The sequence below is a fragment of the Musca autumnalis genome, unplaced genomic scaffold, assembly GCF_047663935.1.
Source record: "Musca autumnalis isolate F117 unplaced genomic scaffold, ASM4766393v1 scaffold_4, whole genome shotgun sequence".
Lineage (NCBI taxonomy): Eukaryota > Metazoa > Arthropoda > Insecta > Diptera > Muscidae > Musca > Musca autumnalis.
Window position 1 is genome coordinate 88,392,117 of NW_027411977.1, and position 25,242 is coordinate 88,417,358.

Here is a 25,242-nt window from a genome sequence, read left to right on the forward strand (position 1 = left end):
TTACAACTCTTAAAACTAACACACACAGACAATACATTTAGTAATGTACGCTGTGTACATAAATACATCATGCACACCACGCACACACTGCGTTGCGGGTGATAAGAAACATACACTATTTTATTACCGACCCTTTCTATTTATGGCCGACATCTGTTATGTGTAAAGATAGCACATTGGTGCGTTGACTAAAATCTACCTGACACCATTAAAAACAATTCTATAAAATTGTCCAGAAGGTATGGGTACCCGTGAAGCTCTATTATCTCTTCAAGTACTTGTTCAAAAATGTAGAGACGTTCATAAGGATGTGTTCATATGCTTCATAGACTACGAAAAGGCATTCGACACTGTCCAACATGATAAAATGATTGACATACTGAGAGATATTGGAATTCAAGAAAAGGAAATTAGATGCATACGCAGTTTATATTGGAACCAGACGGCGAGACTTGAAATAAACGGCGAATTGACAGACGAAATTCTCATATCTAAAGGTGTTAGACAAGGATGCATATTATCACCCCTCCTATTCAATATATACTCCCAACGAATATTTCGTGAATCAATTGAAAAAGAACGCATGGGCATAAAAATGTACGGCAAAATGATAAATAATATACGATACGCCGATGATACCACCATACTTGCTAGCAGTATATCTGATTTACAAAAACTCCTACACAAACTGACACACACAAGCGAAATATATGGTCTCAGGATAAATATAAAAAAGACAAAATATATGGTTGTCAGTAGAAACGATTTGATTCTTGATACAACACTACAAATAAAGAACGAGACTGTCGAACGTGTAAATAACTTCAAATACCTTGGTGTTCTAATAAACGACAAATGGAATACATCAAACGAAATCAAACGTCGAGTGGAGATGGTCAGAGACAAATTTTTCAAATATAAGAACGTACTAACAAATCACGAGATAAGTCTAGCAACAAAGATACGATTCACGAAATGTTACATTTGGTCTGTGTTATTATATGGAGCTGAAACGTGGACAATTAAAAGTGCAGATGAAAAGAAAATCGAAGCGTTCGAAATATGGTTATATCGACGAATGTTGAAGATACCATACACTGCTCACATAACAAACCAGGAAGTACTGAGAAGAATGAACCAGGAAAGACAACTCCTACATACTGTCAAATCCCGGAAAATCTTATACTTGGGTCACCTTATGAGAAATACAAAATACAAATTTCTACAACATATTATAAAAAGGAAAATAGAAGGAAGCCGAAGCAGAGGCAGGAGAGAGATATATTGGTTAAAAAACATTCAAGACTGGACGGGATACAGAGATGAAACCAACTTACTAAATGCCGCTAAAAATCGAGAACTTACCTACAACTAGATAATATCTATATTTGAAATTCATTTTAAAACATGTAAACAATAATATTGTATGATCGCTTTACATCCGAATATCGGATTCGCAAATAAAGAAGAAGAAGAGTCTAAAAACTTTACACCAGAAATTTGTCGATATAGATCGACGTTTTGATAAAGCCCCCATAGAACGTTACCTCCCGAATTTCGCTATTTTGAAGGTTAGCGACATTGTTTTACCGAAATTGCTGAAATTAGGTATTAAGGGCTCGATTATGCATTGCCACTAAACTTGAGTTGCGTTGCCAATTGCCAGCGCGACTGAGATGAAATGTTGTATTACTGATGTCAATTCAACTGGGTGGTCGATAAACGTGTTATCAATCAGTGTTGTTTTCACACTTGTGAACTCTATATTCAATCCAAAAGACAACACAATTCGCCAAAATAAAACTATCCTAAAATGATAATTTCAGTCGAATTATTTTTTTTTTTGATGATTAAAAAAATGTACAGGAAGTATGTATATTGCATTTATGCTTTTATTAGAAGAAATTTGAGGGGCAAGTCGAATCCATTGGAATTGCCACCTGCACTCTATGTTGATGCATGTTGAAAATATCTGTATAACCAGTAAATTATTTTAGGTTTAAGACGTATTTTCGATTGCCAAAGGATACCGTAGTTTACATTGTGTAAATGTTCCGATGGACCACCACCAGTGGCATTGAAGTTTCTTTTATTTTCAGCCATTTTCTTCTTCAACTTAACTTTAAAGTGAATCCAGACTCGATGCCACTCTTCTGGTGTTCGTGTTGGAGGTCCATGACAGTTAAAACTGTCCGATATGGACCTCCACGCTTCATCTGCTGTGGCTTTGGTTTCACCAAAAACCCGAACTCCACGGGCCAAGTTTGGATTTCCAATCAGCTTATCAATTAATATTTCAAACTGTTGTTTTGTCGTTATTATCGTCGTTATTATTTTTGATACACAAAATTAATTAATGATGCAAAGAGCAACAAATGTTAAGAAAATGTTTATTTGCCTTTCTATTTTACTTCTTGTTTCTTCGAAAATGTTCACTGCAACTGAAAATAGATGGTTGCTGAAAAATAGCCGCTTCGTCAACTGAGATTTGCAACTTCAATTGAATTTTGCCATACATAAAGTAATTTTGGCAACTGGCAACGCCACTCAACGACAATTGCTATCAATAATCGACCCCTAAGTCTTCTACATAAACGAAAGAAACTAATTGTTCCATTTCACTTAAATACCATTCGTGGACGATATTACAAGTTCGGCCCGGCCTTTCTTAATTGTTTAACTTTTGTTGGGGAGGTACTTGAAGGAGTGGACCGAAATTGCTCATCTTCGAAATTAAACTAAGCTTGGGCATAATATTACAAATGCCAAATTTTGGACAAAATCGGTTCATACCTTCAAGAGTTATCGTGATTTGAAACAGACTTCGCCCAAACATATTTTGCCGTATGAAATTTCGTTAGCATAAATGTTGAGGGTATAAAATAGTGCAGAAGGTTTTCATTGGTTTACATAGACTGAGAGTATAGAGCTATTCGCTAAGCCGATTGATTAAATTTTATTTGTTTGGGTTTAAGAATTATTTTATGTTTATGTTTTGGGGAAGTCTCAATGTCTCAATGCAATGACTCACAACATAAATTAAATTGGCTTTGGTCTTTAACAGACAGAATGTCGAAGTAACCGAATTGAACTAATTACGAATGCGACACACATCCATTTATTTGTTTACGTTTTATAAAGGCTACCGTTTGTAGACCAAATATTACAATAACAATTTTAGAAAAAAATGCTTAAAGTACACAAAGAGTTTTTGTTGATCATTAGCAAAAGACAATTTCAAGAACTTATTCTGAAGGGCAGTTAGGTAGACTTGAACATTATTTTAATTCTGCTATAAATAGAGACGAAAACAATTGTATTAGTATCAGTTATTAACAAACCTGAGGCAAATCAAAAACCAAACAAAATGTTCAAATTCGTAAGTTTTTTTTTCAAATGTTTAGAAGTTTTCAAATGTCTTAGTTTCATTTATTATTTCCTTAGGCCGTTGTCCTCTTCGCTGTCATTGCCTGTGCTGCCGCCAAGCCCGGTTTCGTAACTCCCTTGGCTTATACCGCACCAGCTGCTGTTGTTGCTGCTGCTCCTGCTCCATTCGTCACTGCCACCAGTAGTCAATATGTTGCTCGTAACTACAATGGAATTGCCACAGCTCCAGTTGTTGCTCCCGTTGCTGCCCCAGTTGTTGCCAAGACTTTTGCTGCTCCAGTTGTAGCTAAGACTTTTGCCGCCCCACTAGCCGCTGCCTACTCTGCTCCCGTTGTAGCCAAATACGCTGCCACTTATGCCGCTCCCTTTGCTTACTCAGCTCCTTTGACTTATGCTGCTGGCGCTCCTGCACCAGTTTTCTTGTAAACAACTATCGACTTACTGATCTTAATTTTCGAATTCGAAATAAACACTTAACTTATTAAAATTAACTGTTGAAGTTTGTATTTTTATATTTTATCTGATGGTACAGACTTAGAAATAAGTTACTTAGAAAGGAATCACGCGTCCGATTATGTGGGTCCGACTGCCCGTCCATTATAAATTGCAATCAAACTCCTGGCCACAATTATGCACCGATCATATAATTATTCCTAGAAGACACATTCCTGTCATGTAAGTTATATTTGGGTTGATGCCAATTATGTTGATGTACGTGGTCAGATAAAAGAGTTTCAGAATAATATTTTCACGGAAACCACAGTTTTAATTGTTTGTAGCGCAAACAACATAATTGCGCTACAAATCTGGGTTATAGTTCCATACTAACTAAATTTTGCGGGATCTATGGATGATCAGCGAAATTTAGAATAGAGAAGATTCCAATCATTTTGGATGATTAGCGAAATGTGAGCGTGATAACTTTTATGTGAAAAATATCGAATTTTAATTTTTAATCCATATATTATTTTCTGTAGGACATATTCCGGCAAATTGTACTCTTGACGTTTCATCGATGCGAAATACAATACTGCCAAATTCTTTGTCCTTCATTTTTTTGAGTCTCGAAATTGTTGACGACTGTTAGTATTTCGATCCAGGTGTGTGAGCCTTATCACACATATATGTATACAATACATATATACTAGAAGAATGCAAAAACATGTTGTAACACGACCATTACATTTACATATTTTTATTTAACCCACATCATTATATGACCCACCTTAATGTACATATTTCTATGAGTCCCGCTGTTTATGAATTTACCATTGGTCATTACATACTCTGCTCTCGTCATAAAATATCATTAGTTCACGCACTCGATGTAATGGAATTATTTTAGTTCAGCGCACAACAATGATAATTATTTCTAAAGTGTGTGAAAGTAATTCCCATTGACTTCCTTTTGCTCCACGAGTATTTTGTATTTTGTTTTTGTATAAGTATTTTGCTTTTCAACACCAGAAGTCGTGAAGTCCTGGAGTTCGACCGAGGATACACGAAGTTGACGTGTGACAGTATCCGCAGTCCACCTGGTACCCAACATAGCCGAAGCATCCTGCGATTCGTTCGCTTCCACTTTTCATTTGCTTCCGCGATTCGTTCGTTTCCGCGATTTGTTCGCTTCTGCGACTCGTTCGCTTCCGCGACTCGCTCGATCGTCTTCTCGTTTCAGACTGAATAAACCAAGGGGTCCCAACGAAATTCACAACCCAGAATACTACACCCAAATACAACAGCCGAGGGTCACAACATGAACACACCTCGGCTTGGTATATTCAACCCGAGTCGCTTCAACATGACCCCAGTTGCCAGACTTGGTAACATTCTACCAAAATTGGTATCTTTTTTAGGGTTGGTAACTTGGTAACTTCGTTTTTGTTTTGGTAACTTTTTTAGGACTTAAAAATCTGAAATTACAATGTTCATAGATGAGAAAAATAATAAAAAAAAAACAACAACAAAAAATTGCCCGAGCGCTTTTTAAATAAATCACGGTCAAAGTTCATATTTTTAGTTTTATTTTTGATGTTTACGATTTTGGTTGGAAACCGAATCGCGATTTATTTAAAAAGCGCTCCGGCGATTTTTTTGTTTTTTGATTTTTCTCATCTATGAACATTGTAGTTTCAGAATCCGAAAAAAACTTCCTAGGTGTAAGCGCCTTCCATTTAAAGTTGCTTCGATAGCATCGTGTAGAGTTTAGGGCCCGGTCCCGGATTTTAATGAGATATATACTACATATAGCCCTTGGGGTACTGAGTATAACGATTTTGTCTTGCCCAAGTCCATACTTTCATACTTCCTGAGATATACCATTCTTCCAGATATGCCAGAAGAGCAAAATCCCAAAAGTGCTTTGAATTCTCAGGCCAATTTTATTGTATGATAAAGTCACCATATAACGCTGCCTCCCGGATAGGTCCACGTTTCGAAACTATTTGGTATGGAGTGTGGTAAATTCCAAATGAAGTTGAAGTTTGACCTGAGAACCCGAAATCCTATGGGGTTTTGATCTACTAACCGGCACTTGGAATTTCCCACACCCCAGACCATGACCCGAATATTAAAGCACAGTGTTATCATTTAGTGAGGGTTCCCATTGCGGTAGCTTTGTGAGAAGCTATTTGTTTAGTAATTCGTGCTGGGAAGCTACGAAAAGTACTAAAACAGGGGTGTTAAAAGGGAGCTTCTTCTCCCGTCGGTGTGTGTCAATTTGCTCACACACACATTTTAAAAAGAGAACATTTGTTTTTGTTTTGAAAAATTTACTTTCAAAACACAAATTATTTCTATGGAAAAGGACAACCAAACATACTAAAATTACTTGAGGTAATGTTACAAGAAATCCTAATATATTTATCAGATATATGTCAGGTTTCAATATGCACTATCTTTGTCCACTCTTTAGGGTACCTCCCACACAAAATTTCGGATAAGTTCACGGGCAGATCGAATGTAGTTAGGTTCACTTCAGAATTTTGTGGCCCTTTTTTAACATTTGAACTTGCCGACAAACATGTGGATTAGGAATTAACTGCACTAAGACACAAATGTTGAACTTTTGTGGGGAGGAACCCTTAGGGACGAACGATATGGGCCATTTTAGAAGTTAAACCAAATTTTTACAAAATATAAGGAGATCCAAAGTTTGGACCAAATTGGTTGCCCCATTCAAGAGTTATCGTCCTAGCATTTTAGTGACATTTTTTAAATATTTGGTAGAAGTACCGGAAGTTGTGGACCGGTATATTCAACAAAAATCAAAGAGATTCGAGAGCGGGTCTTAAAGTGAACTTATTCGAAATTTTGTTTGGGAGGTACCACAGGAAGTAGACAAATATAGTAGATATTTTATCCTGATCTATATCTGGTAGATATATTAAGATGTGCAGAGTATGGATTACATCGTCACTCTCTTCAAGAGTTATCGTGGGCACAATTTTTCCGAACATTTTTGAACTTTTGTGAGGAAGGTACCTGAAGGAGTGGACCGATATGGTTTATCTTCGAACTGAAACTATGTTTGGACAAAATATTACTAAGGCCAAATGTTGGACCGAATTGGCAGATCCGTTCGAGATTTATCTTGCGCTCCAACCACTACAAATGGTGTCATAGGCTATTAAGGCTATTTTCTCAGGAAGTATGGACTTGCCTTTGATGAACTTGTACCGTTGTATGGGGGACAGTGAATACAAGTTGTTAAAACAAAAATCAAAGCGATTCGAGAGCAGGTTCTAAACTGAACTTTTCCGAAAATTTATGTGGGAGGTACCCGAAGGAGTGGACCTAAATTTTATGTGAAAGGTACGCGAAGGAGTGGACCGATTGAGTCCATATTGGAACCTCACCTAAGTCTGGTAGAAATTTCACGATGTGCAAACTATGGACCAACTCGGTTACTCCCTTCAAGAGTTATCGTGCTCACAAATTTTCCGAACATTTTCGAACTTTTGTGGGGGAGGTACCGGAAGGAGTGGACCGATATAACCCATCTTTGAAATTAAACTAAGTTTGGACAAAATATTGCGAAAGCCAAATTTTGGACCAAATCGGTTAATACGTTCGAGAGTTATCGTGCGCACCAGCCAGCGAGACAGACGGACATTGCTAAATCGACTCCAAATTGTCTGAAACACATTTCGTCCAAACATACTTGGGGTCTAAAACCATTATTTCGATGAGGCACATTTTGCCCGTATGAAAGTGTATATACCGTCGTTAGCATAAATGCTGAGGGTATAAAAATATGACACCCTAAATAAGAACCACTTCCATAATCGACTATGTCGGTCCATTCCTTCAAGTACCTCCACCGCAACACTTTTTAACGTTAATCGTAATCAACATTTTGTCGGCAAGCTCAAATGTCCAAAAAGGCCACACAATTCTGAAAAGACCCCAGACATAGGCTAAGGGTATATCTCTGTCAGCAAAGCCGACCGATAATTTTCTACTTGTTTTTAGAGATAAAAATACCTAAAACCGGGCGGTACCGTTATGTGGATGCATAGACCTATATCCGTAGTTGTTTATATATACTTTTTTACCACTTGGAACCTTAAATGACAAAATATAGCTAATTGTCCACAAGTTTTAGATATAAGTTAATTGACCAGTAAGAACCCTAAATACTCAAAACATAGCTAATTCGTTCGGAAAATCTACCTAAAAAACATCCATATATCTGAAATCGGGCGGTACGGTTATATTGGGGTAATACCAAAACTTGCACCGATATAGTCCATCTTCGAACTTGACAGGACTGCAAACAAAAGACGCACCTAACCGCGCTTTCTCAATTTTTTTAGATGCTAGATTGATTACGATGGACAGACGGACATGCATAGATCGACTCAGAATTTTAACCTGATCAATAGAGTTGGGCAATCTAGTTCCTGGAGCGGATCGATCTTTCTAGTTCCTTTTCCCAAAAGGAATTAGTTCCTTAATATAGTTCCAAATATTTCCGAGAGCGATAAAGTTCAATGAATCTTTCCCTTTTATCGTTCTTTCTAAATTCTTTCTTTATTTTCTTCGTTCCAAATAGTTCCCAGGCCGATATAATTCAATGAATCGTTCTCTTTCGACTTTCTTTTTGTTTCCTTCGTTCCAAATTGATCCGAGAGTGAAGTAGTTGAACGAATCTCTTTTTTCATATTTTGGTGGATGAATTGACATAAAAATAAATAACTTGAAGCGATGTACCGAGGTGTGATTTACGTTTATTTAACAATGTGGCCGCGTCTGAATGATTAAGGAAACGAACGTGAAAGATCGAAGTGAGTGTGGAATTAAATAAAGAAAATTAATTATACAAATGAAAGGAAGTATATGCACGGCTGGAACTAAATGAACTAAAGGAACTATATAAATGGAAGAGTCGGATATAGTTCCAATAGTTCCTTGTCCGGAATAGTTCTGGAACTACACAACTCTACTGATCAAGAATAAATATACCTTATAGGGTCGAAAATGATTAGAGACCCGTTGCGAAAACAAGTTAAACAGCGTTAAGTTCGGTCGGGCCGAACTTTTTATACCACCATGAAATACTCTGACCTAATATGAATTATTTATTTTCTTTTTGTTGCGAATGTACCTATGCCCAAAATTTTAGGTGGAGAAGTTACTTGACCACTAGAAAGCATAAATGCTAAATTATAGCTATTTCGGTCAGAAAATGTTGCTAAGACCGTCAAAGTACCTGAAATCGGGCGGTACCTTTATATGGGGACTATAAAAAAAGGTGGCCCTATGTCCATAATTTCTGGTGGAGAAGTTTCGTGGTCACTGGGAACCCTTAATTCGGTCAGAAAATTTAGCTAAAAACGTCAAAATAGCTGATATCGGGCGGTACCGCTATATGAGGGCTGTACCAAACCGTAGACCTATGATCATAATTTTTTGTGGATAAGTCTCTTGATCACTAAGAAACCTAAATGCCAAATTGTAGCTAATTCGGCCACAACATGTAGCTAAAAACGTCAAAATACTGGAAATCGGGCGGTACCGTTATATGGGGGCTATAAGAAAACGTGGACCTATGTCCATATTTGTATCCATAATGTGGCTAGAAACGTCAAAATATCTGAAATTGGGCGGTACCGTTATATGGGGGCTATACCGAAACGGGGACCGGTATAGTCCATCTTCGAACTTGATCTAAATTCAGACCAAAAACACATGTGTACAAAAGTTCAGCCTTGTAGCTCGACTCGTTCGGAAGATAGCGTGATTACAACAGACGAACGGAGGGAAGGAAGTCTAAATCTACTTAGAATTTTACGCTGATTAATAATATATATACTTTATAGGGTCGCTAATGATTATTTCGATATTATGGTTATGACCATTTAAACATGAACATCTATGAAACTCTAATTTCCTCTAAATTTACCGTTATAAAATCAAAAAACCGAGTAACCCAAAGAAACCAAAGGTGTTTTTATGCCTAACCTTTCTCTCCTTCAAACTGACAATAGCCGCTAAGAAAATGTAAATATGGACTTAATGTAAATATGGACTTAGGGTTAGAGCTAGAGAAATTTGGAATTTTGGTTACTATTAATGTGTAGGGTTGAGATAAGGAGTTGGCTTCGGAAATGCCTACTATGAGTTTAAGAAAACTCTTACATTGAATTTAATGCTCTATCAGCTAGGTAGGTGTAGATTAGGCCCTCATTTCCATCCCCTCTTAAGAGGTTTTTGCTACTTTTAAGTAATTATACCCTATACCACAATGTGGAAAAGGGTATAATAAGTTTGTTTTCCCAAAAATTCATGTAACGCCGCGAAATATTCGTCGTAGACCCCTCATGTGGTATACCAAACTTCATATCTCGACGAGATAAAGCGATTTAGCGATGTGTGTCCGTCCGTCCGTCCGTCCGTCTGTCCGTCCATTAAAAATTGTAATCAAGCTAGAGGCCGCAATTATGGACCGATTGTCACGAAATTTAGTATGGAGGTCGGGTTTGGACCAGAATAGAACTGATTAGTTTTTGGCGATGATCGTGAAATGTTAAAGGGATGAAATGGACCAAAAACAAAATTTTTGCTCGATTTTGTAGCCGCTCTGTAGGTCGCAATAATAGTCCGATCGGCGCGAAATTTTAAACGTAGTTTTGGTTTGAGATGAAGAAGTAGCGTGCAAGTCAACGATATGATCGGATAATATTTAGCGGGTTAAATTGATCAAAACTTTTGTGTGAAAATTGGTAAAATTTCTAATGCACATCTTATAACTTTATCCCAAGAAGACGCGTTTCGCCCAAATATGTTTCATATGTTATCTTAATAAAATTGATTATAACATAGTTTAATGTTACATTTTCACATGAGAACAAAATTCTTGCACTTATAGTATTGCATTAGTTACTGTTTTACATTTATTGCTTTAGAACAAATATATGTATGTAGATTATTATTTCAACATGTTATTGTTTTCTTTATTACTTAATAAATGTATACATTTAAATAAAAGTTATCATTTATCAAAAGCTAGCCCGGAAAGCTAGTGCACAGGGATAGTGGTATAGGGTATCACATGGTCGGCCCCGTCCGACTATAGTCTGTTCTTACTTGTTTAAATTAATAAATTTTTTAATTGACATATACCCTAAACCGCAATACCTTACATTTCACCAGAAATACATATATCATACCTAAATAGAGAATTCCAGTTGCTAATGTTTGAAGAAGCATTGTATCTTGGATATAATAAAATTTTAAATTTAAACTCAAAAACATATATTTGTCGAATAAAGCTCAAGATTTGGAATATTGATTAAATGATTTGAGACAATATTTCAAAAACTGTTTTAAGTTTATATGTTGGGGAAGTCTCCATCCAATGACTCACAACACAAATTAAATTGGTGTGGGTCTTTAACAGACAGAATTTTTAACTAACCAACTGGAACTAATTACGAATGCCGTACACATCGTTTTGTTTACGTTTTGTTAAGGCAACCTACCCCATTGTCTGTAGACCAACATATTACAATAACAATTTAAGAAAACACTTTCAAGTACCAACATTTTGAAGACAATTTCAAGAACATATTCTGAAGGGCAGTTCGATAGACTTGAAAACAATTTTAATTCTACTATAAATATGCACGAAAACAGTCCAGGTAGTATCAGTTATTAACAAACCTGAAGCAAATCAAAAACCACACAAAATGTTCAAATACGTAAGTTAACAACAAAATTAGAGATATCAAATTTCTTATGTGGATTTATTATTTTTTTAGGCCGTTGTCCTTTTCGCTGTCATTGCTTGCGCTGCTGCTAAGCCCGGTTTGGTAACTCCTTTGGCTTATTCCGCACCAGCTGCTGTTGTTGCTGCTGCCCCAGCTCCATTTGTCACTGCCACCAGCAGCCAATATGTTGCCCGTAACTACAATGGTATTGCCACTGCACCAGTTGTTGCTCCCGTTGCTGCCCCTGTTGTAGCCAAGACTTTCGCCGCTCCTGTAGCTGCTGCATACACCACTCCTGTTGCTGCTGCCTACTCTGCTCCCGTTGTAGCTAAATACGCTGCCACCTATGCCGCTCCCTTTGCTTACTCCGCTCCTTTGACTTATGCTGCTGCCGCTCCTGCACCAGTTTTCTTGTAAAAACTATCGACTGAATCTTAAGGATATGATCAAAAATAAACTAGTAATTTATTGAAACAATTTCTTTGTGTTTATCATTATAGTTCAAAACGCCCTTTTCTTTGCTGGTAGACCATGTTCGAAAATGGGCTATATAGGTCAACGTTTTGGCATAGCCGTTTTATAACAGTATTACCAGATTTTATATGTTTTAAAGTTTTTAGATATATTTTTTGACCGAACTAGGTGTAGTTTGGTATTTGGGGTTCTGAGTGTTTTTGTTTAGGTTTCTAATGAATTCCATCCTTAAAAACTTGCTAAAGAAGTCTGTCATAGACACATATGTTATCTTCTCTAAGGGCCACCAGTTCCGGCACAGTTTTGGGGTCCACCTGATAATAACAGTTGCCCCATAGGTCCTCGATTCTAGACTAGTAATTGATCTCGGTCCCTTTCTGGCAGTATCGTGGTTACTTTTGTAGCTCTCAAAATGAGAAGAATGCATTCGCCTTGGATGTAGAGTTGCATTATCAACCGGCTATCTGAGCCATAGAAAAAATGAGTTTGAGGTGGGTTCCTCGCCATAGGGCGGTGGTTGATCATCTGTAACAAACCTGGTGTTGAAAACACCATAGGGTCCCAGCCATCAATTTTTGCCGATGGCTCTTATATCAGATTTTTTCCGAGATTTCGTAACCTTTTTCTCCGATTATTTTCCAAGGCTCTGCACAATCTCTGAAGGAAAATTTTAATTCGATTTTTTTTTCGATTAGTTTCCGAGTACTCTGCACATAATCTGTAAAGAAACTTTGATTTGTTTCTTTATCTCGCGAGCAAAATTCCGGAACTCCGGTTGAGAGTTGATTGTATGCAATCAACGCCAACGGCAAGGGACATTTATTTGCTTTGTTTGCATGCTGCAGCTTGTTTTATAGTTATTTCGCAGCAGTTAAGTGAGTACGACGTAGCGGAACAAATTATTGTGCGAATTAAAATAAATGAAAATGGGAAGATTGCGTACACATTTTGTAAAACGTTGTTTATAATAATTAATATTGTCATTTTATATTTTGTCCAAATTTAGTTTAAGTACGAATATGGATTATATCGGTCCACTCCTTCCGGTACCTCCCCCACAAAAGTTCGAAAATGTTCGGAAAATTTGTGCGCAGGATAACTCTTGAAGGAAGTGACCGATTTGGTCCATACTTTACACATCCTAATATATCTACCAGATATAGATCAGGTTCGAAGATGGACTATATTTGTCCAATATTTTGGGTACCACCCACACAAAATTTTGGATAAGTTCACTTTAAGACCTGCTCTCAAATCGCTTTGGTTTTTCTTTTTTGTTTAAGCAACTTGCGTTCGCTGCCTCAATTACCACGGTAAAAGTTTTGTCAGGGGCAAGTCCATACTACTTGAGAAAGCAGCCCGAAAGGTGTAAGACCCCCTATGGCGCCATATGTAGTGGTTGGAGAGAACGATAACTCTCGAACTGATCAACCGATTTGGTCCAAAATTGCGCCTTCGTCATATTTTGTCTAAACTTAGTTTCAGTTCGAAGATGTTACGTTTAAGTTTTCGTGGACAAGTCCATGCTTTCTGACATAATGGTCCAAAATTTATACGATGACCCACTGGAATGACTAGTGAGCGCGATATCTATCGAAAATATGTGTCTCCCAAAATAAGATCCACTTCCATAATGGGCTATGTCGGTCCGTTCCTGCAAGTACATCCTCCGCAACACTTTTGAAATTCAATCCTAACTTACATCGCAAAAACGCGAGTGATGTGTCGGTTTCTTAAATGAAACGATCCACAGAAAACACTTTGATACTTCCAAAAATGTGCCTCATCGAAATAACGGTTTTAGACTCCAAGTATATTTGGACGGAATTCGTTTCATACGAGGGCAGTTCGGAAACTTCTTAGCCTAGCACAAAAAGCGCGGTGTAAACAGAAAAAAGTTAAGTGTTTTGGAAACTTCCATCTCTGTTATGAACACATGTTAAATCTTGTTTCGATCTGGCAACTCCTTCATATAGAAACAGGTGTTCAAAAAAGACGCATCCGCAATTTTTTTACAATGGAAAAATTAGAAATGCGTGCTGTCATTAAATATTTACATAAAAAATGTTTATCGGGACAAGAAATTCATAATAATATGGTGAATATGTTAGGTGAAAGTGTTCCTTCATATGCAACAGTAAAAAATTGGGTTGCTGAATTTAAACGTGGTCGTACAAGCATTGAAGATGAACCACGTAGTGGACGTCCAAAAACAGCAACAACAACAGAAATTGTAGCCAAAGTGCATGATATGGTATTAAATGATCGACGAATAAAAGTGCGTGAAATTGCTAATATCATGGGCATCTCAAATGATCGAGTCCATTTAATTTTGCATGAAGAACTACAGATGAAAAAGCTTTCTGCAAGATGGGTGCCGCATTTGTTAACAGTCGATCAAAAACGCATAAGAATGAACATTTCTCAAGCTTGTTTGGATAGTTTTAAGCGAAATAAAATGGATTTTAAGCGTCGTTTCATAACTGTTGATGAGACGTGGATCCACCACTATACTCCAGAGACAAAGGAACAATCCAAACAATGGACTGAAGCTGGAGGAAGTGCCCCAAAGAAGTCAAAAATAATTCAATCGGCTGGTAAGGTTATGGCAACGGTTTTTTGGGACTTCAAAGGTATTTTATTGATTGACTATCTGCAAAAGGGTAAAACAATAAATTCAGAGTACTATTGCAACCTTTTGGATCAATTAAATGTACAAATTCGAGAAAAAACGTCGTGGCTTACAACACAAAAAAATAATTTTTCATCAAGACAACGCACCAGCGCACAAGAGAGTTTTAACAATAGCTAAAATCAACGAATTAAAGTACGAGTTGCTTGACCACCCACCTTATTCTCCTGATTTAGCTCACAGTGACTTTTACTTGTTCCCAAATCTAAAAAAATTCCTTGCTGGCAAGCATTTTACCTCAAATGAAGATGCAATTACAGTTGTACACCACTATTTTGAAGCCTTGAGGAAAACTATTTTAATCAAGGGATAGAATTGCTAGAAAAGCGTTGGACTAAGTGTATTGAAGTTCCAGGAGATTATATTGAAAAATAAAAATATTTTTGAAAAACTAACTGTTCTCTTTCATTGATAGGCTAAGAAGTTTCCGAACCGCCCTCGTACAATTTGGAGTCGATTTAGCCATGTCCGCCTGTCTGCCCGATAACTCACGAACGGATCAACCCATTTGAACCAAATTTTGGGTATCGTAATATTTTGTCCAAACTTAGTTTAAGTTCGAAGATGTGCCACATCTGTTCTCTCCTTCTGGTACCTCCCCCGCAAATGTTCAAAATTTGTCTGTAAAATGAACGATAACTCTCCAAGGGAGCAATCTATTTGGTCCAAACTTTGAACATAGTATTATTCCTTCCAGATATAGATCGGGTTCGAATTTGATATATTGGTCCACTCCTTCGGGTTCCTCCCACACAAAATTCGGATAAAGTGAAGTCTAGGAGCTCATCTCGGATCGTTTTGAAATTTGTTTCAGTATGTTGTCCTAAGTCACTACTTCCTGTGATATTGGCCTAAATGTTCCAAGAAACCCTGACGACACCAACCAAAATGGCAAATCCGCCAGATAATTCTCGCAGGGAGTTTCTGATTGGTGCAGACTTTGCACGTCATATTATTTCATGCAGTCTTGTATAATGTTGGAATAAGGGCTATATCGGTCCTCTTCTTCGGGTACCTCCCACACAAAATTCGAAAAAAAGTGAAGTTTAAGGCCTGCGTACATAAGCTGCCTTGCCTGCTTACCTTGCTTACTTCTGGTAAAAGAATAAAAAAAGGGCAACCCAGTTCGAAATTTGCTCGGCCTTCTTTATTCTTTAATTTTTATTATGTCAGAAATGAAGCACCTTATGAGCTCCTCTCGCATCGTTTTGATTCTTTTTTCAGTAGCTTGTTCTAGCGGCCTCATTTACAACGGTACTTCCTGATGTAATGGTCCCAGCTCCAAAACCCTCCCGGCACATACCAAAATGACTACTCAGCAATATAACTCTAAAACTTTTTCAAAAGTTTCTTTTAAACTTAGTTTAACGTAATTTAATATTTCGAGTCCATTATGAAAAATTTTGGTCATTAAAAATGTTTGGTATTTGTCAATGATTTGATATAGCCCCACATTACGGTACATACAGATTTTAAAGCAAACTCACGATACAAAATCAATATATTTTATATATGGCATAATTATTGTGATTGGTTTGGTCAGAGGCTGATGGCATATATCCGCACAGCTGGCTGATACTTTCTTTCTTGTTCTACAGGAGTTTGGTAGTAGTTCGAACGAATTTAAATTCGAATTGTCTTAGAGAAACAGGCCATGGTTTCAACAAGATGGCGCCACATACAGCCAGAGAAACAATTCAATTGCTGCATCAGTCATTTATTTCGCGTTTTGGAGACCAGAATTGGTCGCCTAGATCGTGCGATTTAACACCTTTAGATTTTCTTTGGGGTTTTTTAAAGTCGATAGTTTACGCGAATAAGCCGACAACGACTCAAGCATTAAAAGAGGAAATTGGACGCTGCATTAATGAAATACCGCAGCATTTATGCAAAACGGTAATTGCAAATTTCATTAAAAGATCGCATGTGTGCCAGCAAAGCCGCGGCGGCCATCTGCACGATATCTTGTTCCATACATAATTTCTTTCTGTCTACTTTACGACATAAAAAAAGTTTCACGATTTTTTTAAAATATCTGTGTTTTATTTAAAATTTAAAAACTACGTTCTACTTGAGACACCTTTAGGTATGTTTTTATACCCTCCACCATACCTTGGGGGTATATTAAGTTTGTCATTCCGTTATATTATATATTATATTCTTGATAAGCGTGAAATTCTACATCGATGTAGCCATGTCCGCATGTCTGTCCGTCTGTGGAAATCACTCTAGCATTCGAACAGAATGAAGAAGATGGATGCAATTTTGGTAAAAATCTATTGTTGGACTTTTGGTATTGAAAACAGACTATGTAGGTCCACGTTTTGGTATAGCCCCCAAACAAAGTGACGCATCGACGTTTTATGAAATTGCTAAGATATTTGCCCCATTTGACCACCGATGTGCGTTTCAATATAGAAGAGGCATAGCGGGTTCTCAGATTGGAGGTATTACGATACCGCTCGTTGTGAAGACTTTTTAAGGATTGCAGTGACTACTGTAGTGACTGTAGCTAGGTATTTCGGATTCTCAATGGGTAGAAAACCCCCACGCAGAAATTGATCAATACCTACAAATGTTACGTCACATGGTATTTCGGATTCTGTAGTGCGATTCTCTAACTTATTGTTTGAGTTACCGAAAAAAATCTATTAAATTAAAACTATTATAATTTCGGTAATTGATGAAATTTGTCGGTAATCTAGCTACTAAAATAAAATTGTCGTTAAATCCTACCGATAGCAACAGTGTCGCTAACTTTTTTAGTACTTTTCTTTCATAACTTTGCGTTTCAATTTGATCGATTTTTGTCGGTAACCAAAAAATGAGTTACAGAATTCCAATACTGAACGGGTAGAAAATATGGATGTCTCCTTGGTATTAAACCTTGGTTAAAGAAAGTGATATCCCTCAGTTAAGGTGGCGGAAGAGCTTAGCACTTTTAAAAGGTTCGGCCCTGCCGAACTTAACTCATTTCATACTTGTTATTGACTTAATTAGCCATGATAACCGTTATCTCTTTAGATTCTTTCGTATCGAGATGGTAATATGATTTTGCTAATATCTATTAAGCTGTCATGTTTCATCCGTAAGCTTCAGGTTATAGTAAGCCGCTAAATGAACTAAATACTCTAACTTTTGTTTAAGTTATGTGCTATAATGATAAACATAAATACATAGTTTCAATAAGTTATTAGTTTATTTTTGATCAGATCACTAAAATTCAGTCGATAGTTTTTTACAAGAAAACTGGAGCAGGAGCGGCAGCAGCATATGTGAAAGGAGCGGAGTAAGCGAATGGAGTGCCATAGGTGGCAGCGTATTTGGCTACAACGGGAGCAGAGTAGGCAGCAGCAACAGGGGTGGTGTAAGCAGCAGCTACTGGAGCAGCAAAAGTCTTGGCAACAACTGGAGCAGCAACAGTTTTAGCTACAACAGGGGCGGCAACGGGAGCAACTACTGGAGCAGTGGCAATACCATTGTAGTTACGGGCAACATATTGGCTGCTGGTGGCAGTGACAAATGGAGCTGGGGCAGCAACCACTGCAGCTGGTGCGGTATAAGCCAAAGGAGTTACCAAACCGGGTTTGGCAGCAGCGCAGGCAATGACAGCGAAAAGGACAACAGCCTAAAAAAATAATTGAAGTAACATTAGCGGTTTAGTTGTTGACAGAATTTGTTATTTATAACTTACGAATTTGAACATTTTTCTTTGTTTAAGGTTTGTTAACGATTTCAAGAAGTTGATAACTGATAATCCCTTAGTACTTTTGCTTCGTATTTATATCACAATTGTCACAGTGTTTAATTAATTCTTTTTTCAATGTACCCTTCAAAAATATTCTTGACTTTTTATTATGGTCAATATTTAATTTCAATACGATCATATTATTTTTTCGTTGCTTTAAAAATGTTGCTGTCTATAATCAAAGTAAATGAATGATGCAATTGTGTGTGGAATATTAAATAAGTTCATTTCAGACCTACCACAATTTGTACTGAATTGTGATTCACAATAGACCAACAAATCCGTACAGCTATCTTGTGGGTTAACTAACAGTAGGAAACAACACAATTCGTACATACACATGGGTACATACGTATGTATGTCCACTAGGGCTCTAACTTTTCTGAATTTGCTGCAAATGTCAATAATACCACCACATAGGCGTATAGAGGGTGAAAAAACATTAAGAAATGAATTATCACTTTCATCTTACGGTTAAGAAAATTCATTTGAGAAAAAGTCAAAATTTTTAAATATTTCATTTGAAAAAATTAAATTTTTTTCTGAAGCTACATGAGAGATTTTGGATTTTGGTGCATGGATTGAAAAAAAATTAACATTCTCAAATCCATTCGAGATACTAATTTTGGTTATTGTGCGCAAAAGTTATGGCGGTTTCAATTATGATTATGAGGCAAAATCTTATTAAAACTCTATTCAGTAATTGAGAAATATTGTTAATGTGTGGCCTCCTACATACTATATGTTTACTGAGGTCCCATAACTTTAAGGACAGAGTTTTAAATTTTCGCGGAAATTAAATAAGAATTCAAATAACTTGGTGGTTTGCAACTTGTTTTACTAAAATTCAAGCTGTTTATGCATCTGAAAAATATTAAAAAATATGTAAGTAATCTAAACATCGCGAAGATGGAGAACGTTGAAATAAGCTTTGGATTTCTTTAAATAATATTGAAATAAAACTGTATCGGTCAATGCTCATTTTGAAATGCGTGTTAATCGCGAAATAATCAAAATCACTTGGTGCGCATGCGGTTTACCAAAACTGCGAATTCTTCTCTTTTAATTTGTACACATTTGATAGGATTTACTTTGATCGCTAAGATGTAGCATCGTCTACAAAAAATTGTATAACGCATATAATTTGCACAAAGTGCATAAACTTTTTATGCGCATCCGATTTCACTAACAACCATGAAAGAATACATCGATCTAAACCTATTTCTATAAAATCCATCAAGAACCGTGGATGTAGCATCACACACTATTTTTGGGATAAATCGGATACATGCCACTAAATTTGCCACTAAATTTCTTAAACCGCTGTTTTCGTAAAAAACGAAAATCATTGAAAATTAAACGATCCAAAGAAAACGCGATTAAATACGCGATATTTTCAAAAACATTTTTAGTACATTTTTCGATTTTTGCTGTAGCCGTTTCCACCGTTCTGGTGGATGGATGATTTATATGATCCGGACCGTCAAAAAACTAAAATATCTTGAGGTCCCAGTACAATCAAAAGGATATTGTAAAAACTGTACCCAAAAAAATAGGTTTTTTAGAAAAAAATATCGCACAAATTGTTGGCCTTTGGCAGTAGACTACATAGTCAATATACACATCAAATTGTGCATAATCGCGCTTTCTTTAATCATACTATTTACCTTTAGAAATACCCGAAAAATCTGGCTTCAAATTTTAGGAATTATAAAAGGTGGATGCAGTGGAGATTTTGAAAAGTCATACATTGGAAGTGTAATCTTCATTTTGTATTCCTCTACTTTTACTCGGGGCAGATATCCGTAATTTAATCGGTTTGACCGCCAATAGTGTTTTTACCTATTTTTATTCATTTACGCGGTCATAGCTTCAACACAAATTAACTTGGTTTGAAAAATGTTTGAGCTTTTTCAAGAATACTTCAAATGGTCCAGCTATAATCATATTTTATGGTATACTGCAATGGTTCGCGTACTATAATAGTGCAAACCTTGGCTTCAGCAATCTTAATTTTTTTTTTGACTTTCACTCATATATTCTTGATCAGGATAAAATTATGAGTCGATATAGCCATGTCCGTCTGTTGTAATCACTCTAGCGTCCACAATAATTGAGCTAGAGCGCTATTTCAAGTCAAGTTCGAAGATGGACTATATAGCCCCACGTTTTGGTATAGCCCCCATTTAATGGAGCCTCCCGATTTTCGGCATTTTAGTGATTTTAACTAAATTTTTTGACCGAACTATCTGTAATTTGACGTTTACTCTAGCAAAATCGGGAAAAGATATATATGGGGGCTATGTAAAATCTGAACCGATATATCTCAGAAGGTTGCAGGGATGGGTTGCATGTTTTTACACACTTCGCTTCGGAAGAGATGTCCAATTAACGGAAATTAAGGGCCAAGGTGGCAATCAAAAGATATACTCTACGAAATATTAAGAATTTATATTTTTTAATCAAATTTAAATTTTTAATTCTTAATAACGGTACTTTGCCCATGTCCAGTTGATGTCAACTTATTGCACTAAAATTTTATATTTATAACCCACCCATCAAATCGCCATCCAAAACTTTTAATTTTATCAACAAAATTTTCATAAATATTTATTTTAGTGATAGTCTAATTTTCATATGATTATCGCTTTAGATTACCTGGGAAATATTTTTCATATTTAAAGAGCTATAACTTCGTTATCGCTGCACATATTGTAGAGGCGCTTGCACTTACATCCACCAATTTACTTTCATATTGTTTTGATATTCAAATTGTGAATTTGTAACGACTTTTTACTGCGACCTCTGTTGGGGATTTGAGCACGGGAAAAAATCTCGAAATATATCTATCAACCAGTTGACGTCTTTCTGCTATTCTTGTTAGCCATTTTGGGCACCTTTGTCATGGCTGTTTCCTGGTTTTAAAGCTACTTTTAGCAATGAATTCCTAGATTCGTTCATTTGGTTGTTGAATAGTCCTACAGTCAACATTCCTCTGCTTAAAAAGTTTGTGAATCAAAGTCAAATTATTAAGTAAAAGCTTGTTGAGTTTTTTCCAAGTGACACATTAGTTTAATAATTAGTACATGAGTACACTTCTTCGGCTAAAACCTACTTCGCTACAAAGAAGGAAAAAAATTGTAAGTGACTTTGAAGCATTGATGTGTTACAGGATTTTTTATCTAAAAATGGCTTCTTTATATGATCATATAATCCACAGAAAATATATTTGGTTTCATTGGATCAATCGCCATACGTTTTTGTTTTATACAACGAGATAGATTGCCTACTTTTGGATTGTTTCGTTTATTTCATTGCCAATTGATTTTTGTGCAAGAGGTAATTATTCGGAATGTTATAACCTTATATTCGTATATTTCTTTACTGGCTTTCATTTGTTAATATGTTGTTGTTTGTTTGCTAGGCTCCCGTGTCGCATTTGCAGCAACTGATGACACACACAAAACGGTTGAGTTGGCTAGTTTTTACAGTCTGTTTTGATTACAGTCATCACTTCTTTCTCATTTCTCAATGTAACCAGAAGACCAGTCTGTTTAGCTATCGAGAATAAACGCAGTGCCACGAGGGTACACAAACGATTTTAAACTAGAAAATTCTGGCCGTCCAGTGATCGGAGATTTCGGAATTAACTGAGAAATACATATCAACTCTATGAAAGTTGCTTTTACCGATGTTTTGAACGCAATTGATGGCTATATTCGCTTTCCGGTGGATTCTTCCCTACATAACCAGAAGGAGAAGTGCTGAATCACCTTTTGAAATTGGAATATAGTGTGGATATAACTTCGTAATTTGTCATAATTTATATATTAAGTACAAATAAGTGAGTAAGCAAGTGATGAGTGAATTAATTGCCGTGATAATTGGGTCTCTTTTGTGACTTTAATGCAAAATAAGTGTTAGAAATCAACCTCATAACCTAACTCACATTAGATTTTGAATTTAAGCATTCGGCATTACAGAAAGGGAAAAAAAAACAAAATATTGAAATTAATATTACATTGCTAAGAAAATTTTGTTATTCGAGTATTATTCTTTTTATCATTCCCAATCATTCAAAAAATTTGCATATTGAAATTTGTTCAAAGTGTAATAGAAGTGAACAACAACAAAATATTTTAAATATTCCGTTGCAGACAGTGATTGAACATTGCTTGCTATACACACGGTTTACATATTTATTGTTACAAACTTGTTACATGGTGATCTTCATTATTTCATGTAAATCTAACGTGTGTATGTACGTTGTGTTCAATTACTGCTGTTAATGTCCGACATGCTGGAGTCTCCACTTTTAACATTTTTGGTGGCTAGACCCAACAGGTTTGACATTAGTAAATCATCATACCAAACTTGTAACAACCCAGCATGTACCTTAGTTGCGGCAAATTAGCTTGGCTCGTTCGCTCACCTAATTTCAATGTAATTGTGCATTCTCATCATATTTACATTTAATCTCTCTATGCAGTGTTGCTGTAATTTACATAATCTCTGCGAAAGATCTTTCAATGAGGAGTACAACAACAGAAACCGTAAGTCAATGAACTTTCTGATTTTATTTGATAAGAATATTGTGATAAAGAGAATTACAAAAACATACAACGAGGTGACCATATGATTGATGCGTTTCAGTATTGAAGAATTAATGCTATTTGGATATTTTCAATACGATTAATTGCACCCAGGAAGATTTTTTTTGCCAGTGTAAATATACATGGTCACCTAGCCATATGATTTTGTTATTCTCTTTATCTTGATGTGATGAATTTGCATGAATTTTAATACGCTCATGTGATTTGGTGTAAAGTCTTTGCGTTTTTTTTTTGTTGAGTACTGGAAAACTTACTTATTTGAACAAATACGAACTCTGCGGTCGTATCTGTATCTGCAGATTGTTCAGTGTATTTACATATGATGGGAATAATGCTCGAAATATTGTCATTCTATTTGAAACATGGTTATTTCCATTTCATTTTGCATGATACTTTCTCATTCTCTTTATTTTAGATATAATAGTTATTATTCTAAGTTTAGTTATATTTTTTTCATATAAGTTTTGGGATTGCCAAATTGTTCGTAGCCTTTATTTCTTTTGCTCTCATAAGTCTTATTTGCATTCCTTCCTTCTGTTACCTGTTGGTTGGAACTGAATACCTCGAGCAAAAGATTCAATGATTGTAATAGAATTAGCCTCTAGTTTATTTCGTAACGAATATAATTATGATTTTCTCGGGCGAATCCGAGTTTGAATTAAATAAATGTAACATCATGAATTCTGAATAAGCGTTAGCGTTATATCTGTTTTGTCTCTCACTGATGTAATCAAGGCTTGTCACTGAATACTTTTGGGGTTGCAACACAATTCGCCCTTTGGTCTGTGCATGTTGCAACTAGGTTGGGTGGGCATCTAAAGCAACAGAACATCAAGTTGCTTTGCAACATTTTGGTAGGTTTTCTTCACCCTTTCCTGTTTTTCCATTCTCTCCAAACTGTTCTATGGTTGTGTTGGTATGGTTTCCGTTTCCTTTTCTGCTATGTTAAAAAATTAACAGATAATGGATAGCTACTTTCTTTTCCGTTTCCTATGATTTCCTTTCGAGTTCTAATTTCTCTCTACTCTTCTATTATTGACTCCTGCACGCTAACAAATGTATAATGTATGTAGTAATGTGGTACTGGGATGCTGAGGCAGATCGAATCCCCCCTCCGACGAGCAAAAGGCTGGATTAAGAGCGTGCACTGCCTGCGGCCGTACTCCCGAACAACACCCACCATTATTTTCTTCTATTAGTTATATGCTACATAATTATAAATGGCGCCCATACGTGGGACCTGAACATGAAATTGATTTTTTATAACATCTGGCATTAAGCTAATACTGTTCGGTTCCAATTCTTTTCATTTTCTATTAATTTTTTTATTATTGAGGCTTCGGTAAACTGATAGGAATCAATCAAGGTCAGTACATAATCCTGGTATGACCATTAGTTCCGGAGTTTCTGTCTTCTAACTTATTTCGGGTTTGTCACTCTTCGATGTTTTACAGGATTACAGGTTCTGGATTTGTTGTAAGCTAGTTCTGGCCTATAGCATTGACGTTTGATAAATCGGGAATCCTTATCATTCTTTTGGATTTACAGAGAACAGTTGTTACTGTACCAAAGTTTGAAAATCTTTTTTCTCTGCTTTCCTTTAATTCTTTCTATCATATGTTGTTTCTTTGACAAGCCTTGTCTATTGATTGAGAGTCAAAGCAGATTATTCTACAGTTTGAAATTTTGGCATACCGGAATTTACCATTTTCTAGTAGTATAGAATCGTTCAGATATACGATTGAAAACGTTATAGTCATTTTCTTTATCAAGAACATTTTCATTAAAACTTTGATTTTTGTTTGACAAATTCAATAGGATTTGTGATTGTTGATTTGAATGTCACGAGGTACTTGTGTTTTAGAGGGAAATCTTGTTTCATTATCAGCTTATGACCCCCGTTTCTACTGTTTTTTTAAATGCACATGTATGATCCTAAACTTCTTAGAGGATTTTTCGGATATTGTTTGGATGGTTTTATGAATTTTGTTCTTTAGTTCCAAAGTGTTGTTTTCACTGTTATTTACTCGGTTGTGATTTCAATTATTTCCCTAAGGAGTACAGTCCTTATGTCAAAGTTATAGTCGGCAATTAGAGGTACTTCTATAGCTGGCG

At 36.2% G+C, this 25,242-nt stretch overlaps 3 protein-coding genes across 3 annotated transcripts; 2 read left to right on the forward strand and 1 right to left on the reverse strand.

Annotated features, from left to right (window-relative positions):
- The first annotated feature begins 3,367 nt into the window (after nucleotides 1–3,367).
- On the forward strand, nucleotides 3,368–3,813 carry LOC141402660 (uncharacterized). Its single transcript, XM_073984371.1, has 2 exons — nucleotides 3,368–3,379; nucleotides 3,445–3,813. Exons 1-2 carry the CDS (start codon nucleotides 3,368–3,370, stop codon nucleotides 3,811–3,813), a joined length of 381 nt encoding a protein of 126 aa, XP_073840472.1.
- Nucleotides 3,814–11,579: 7,766 nt separating this feature from the next.
- LOC141402294 (uncharacterized) lies at nucleotides 11,580–12,075 on the forward strand. The gene is made up of 2 exons (XM_073983219.1): nucleotides 11,580–11,591; nucleotides 11,652–12,075. Exons 1-2 carry the CDS (start codon nucleotides 11,580–11,582, stop codon nucleotides 12,015–12,017), a joined length of 378 nt encoding a protein of 125 aa, XP_073839320.1. The 3' UTR covers nucleotides 12,018–12,075.
- Nucleotides 12,076–18,004: 5,929 nt separating this feature from the next.
- LOC141400918 (uncharacterized) lies at nucleotides 18,005–18,472 on the reverse strand. Its single transcript, XM_073980618.1, has 2 exons — nucleotides 18,461–18,472; nucleotides 18,005–18,394 (listed from the first exon to the last, which is right to left on the reverse strand). Exons 1-2 carry the CDS (start codon nucleotides 18,470–18,472, stop codon nucleotides 18,005–18,007), a joined length of 402 nt encoding a protein of 133 aa, XP_073836719.1.
- Between the last annotated feature and the right edge of the window lie 6,770 nt (nucleotides 18,473–25,242).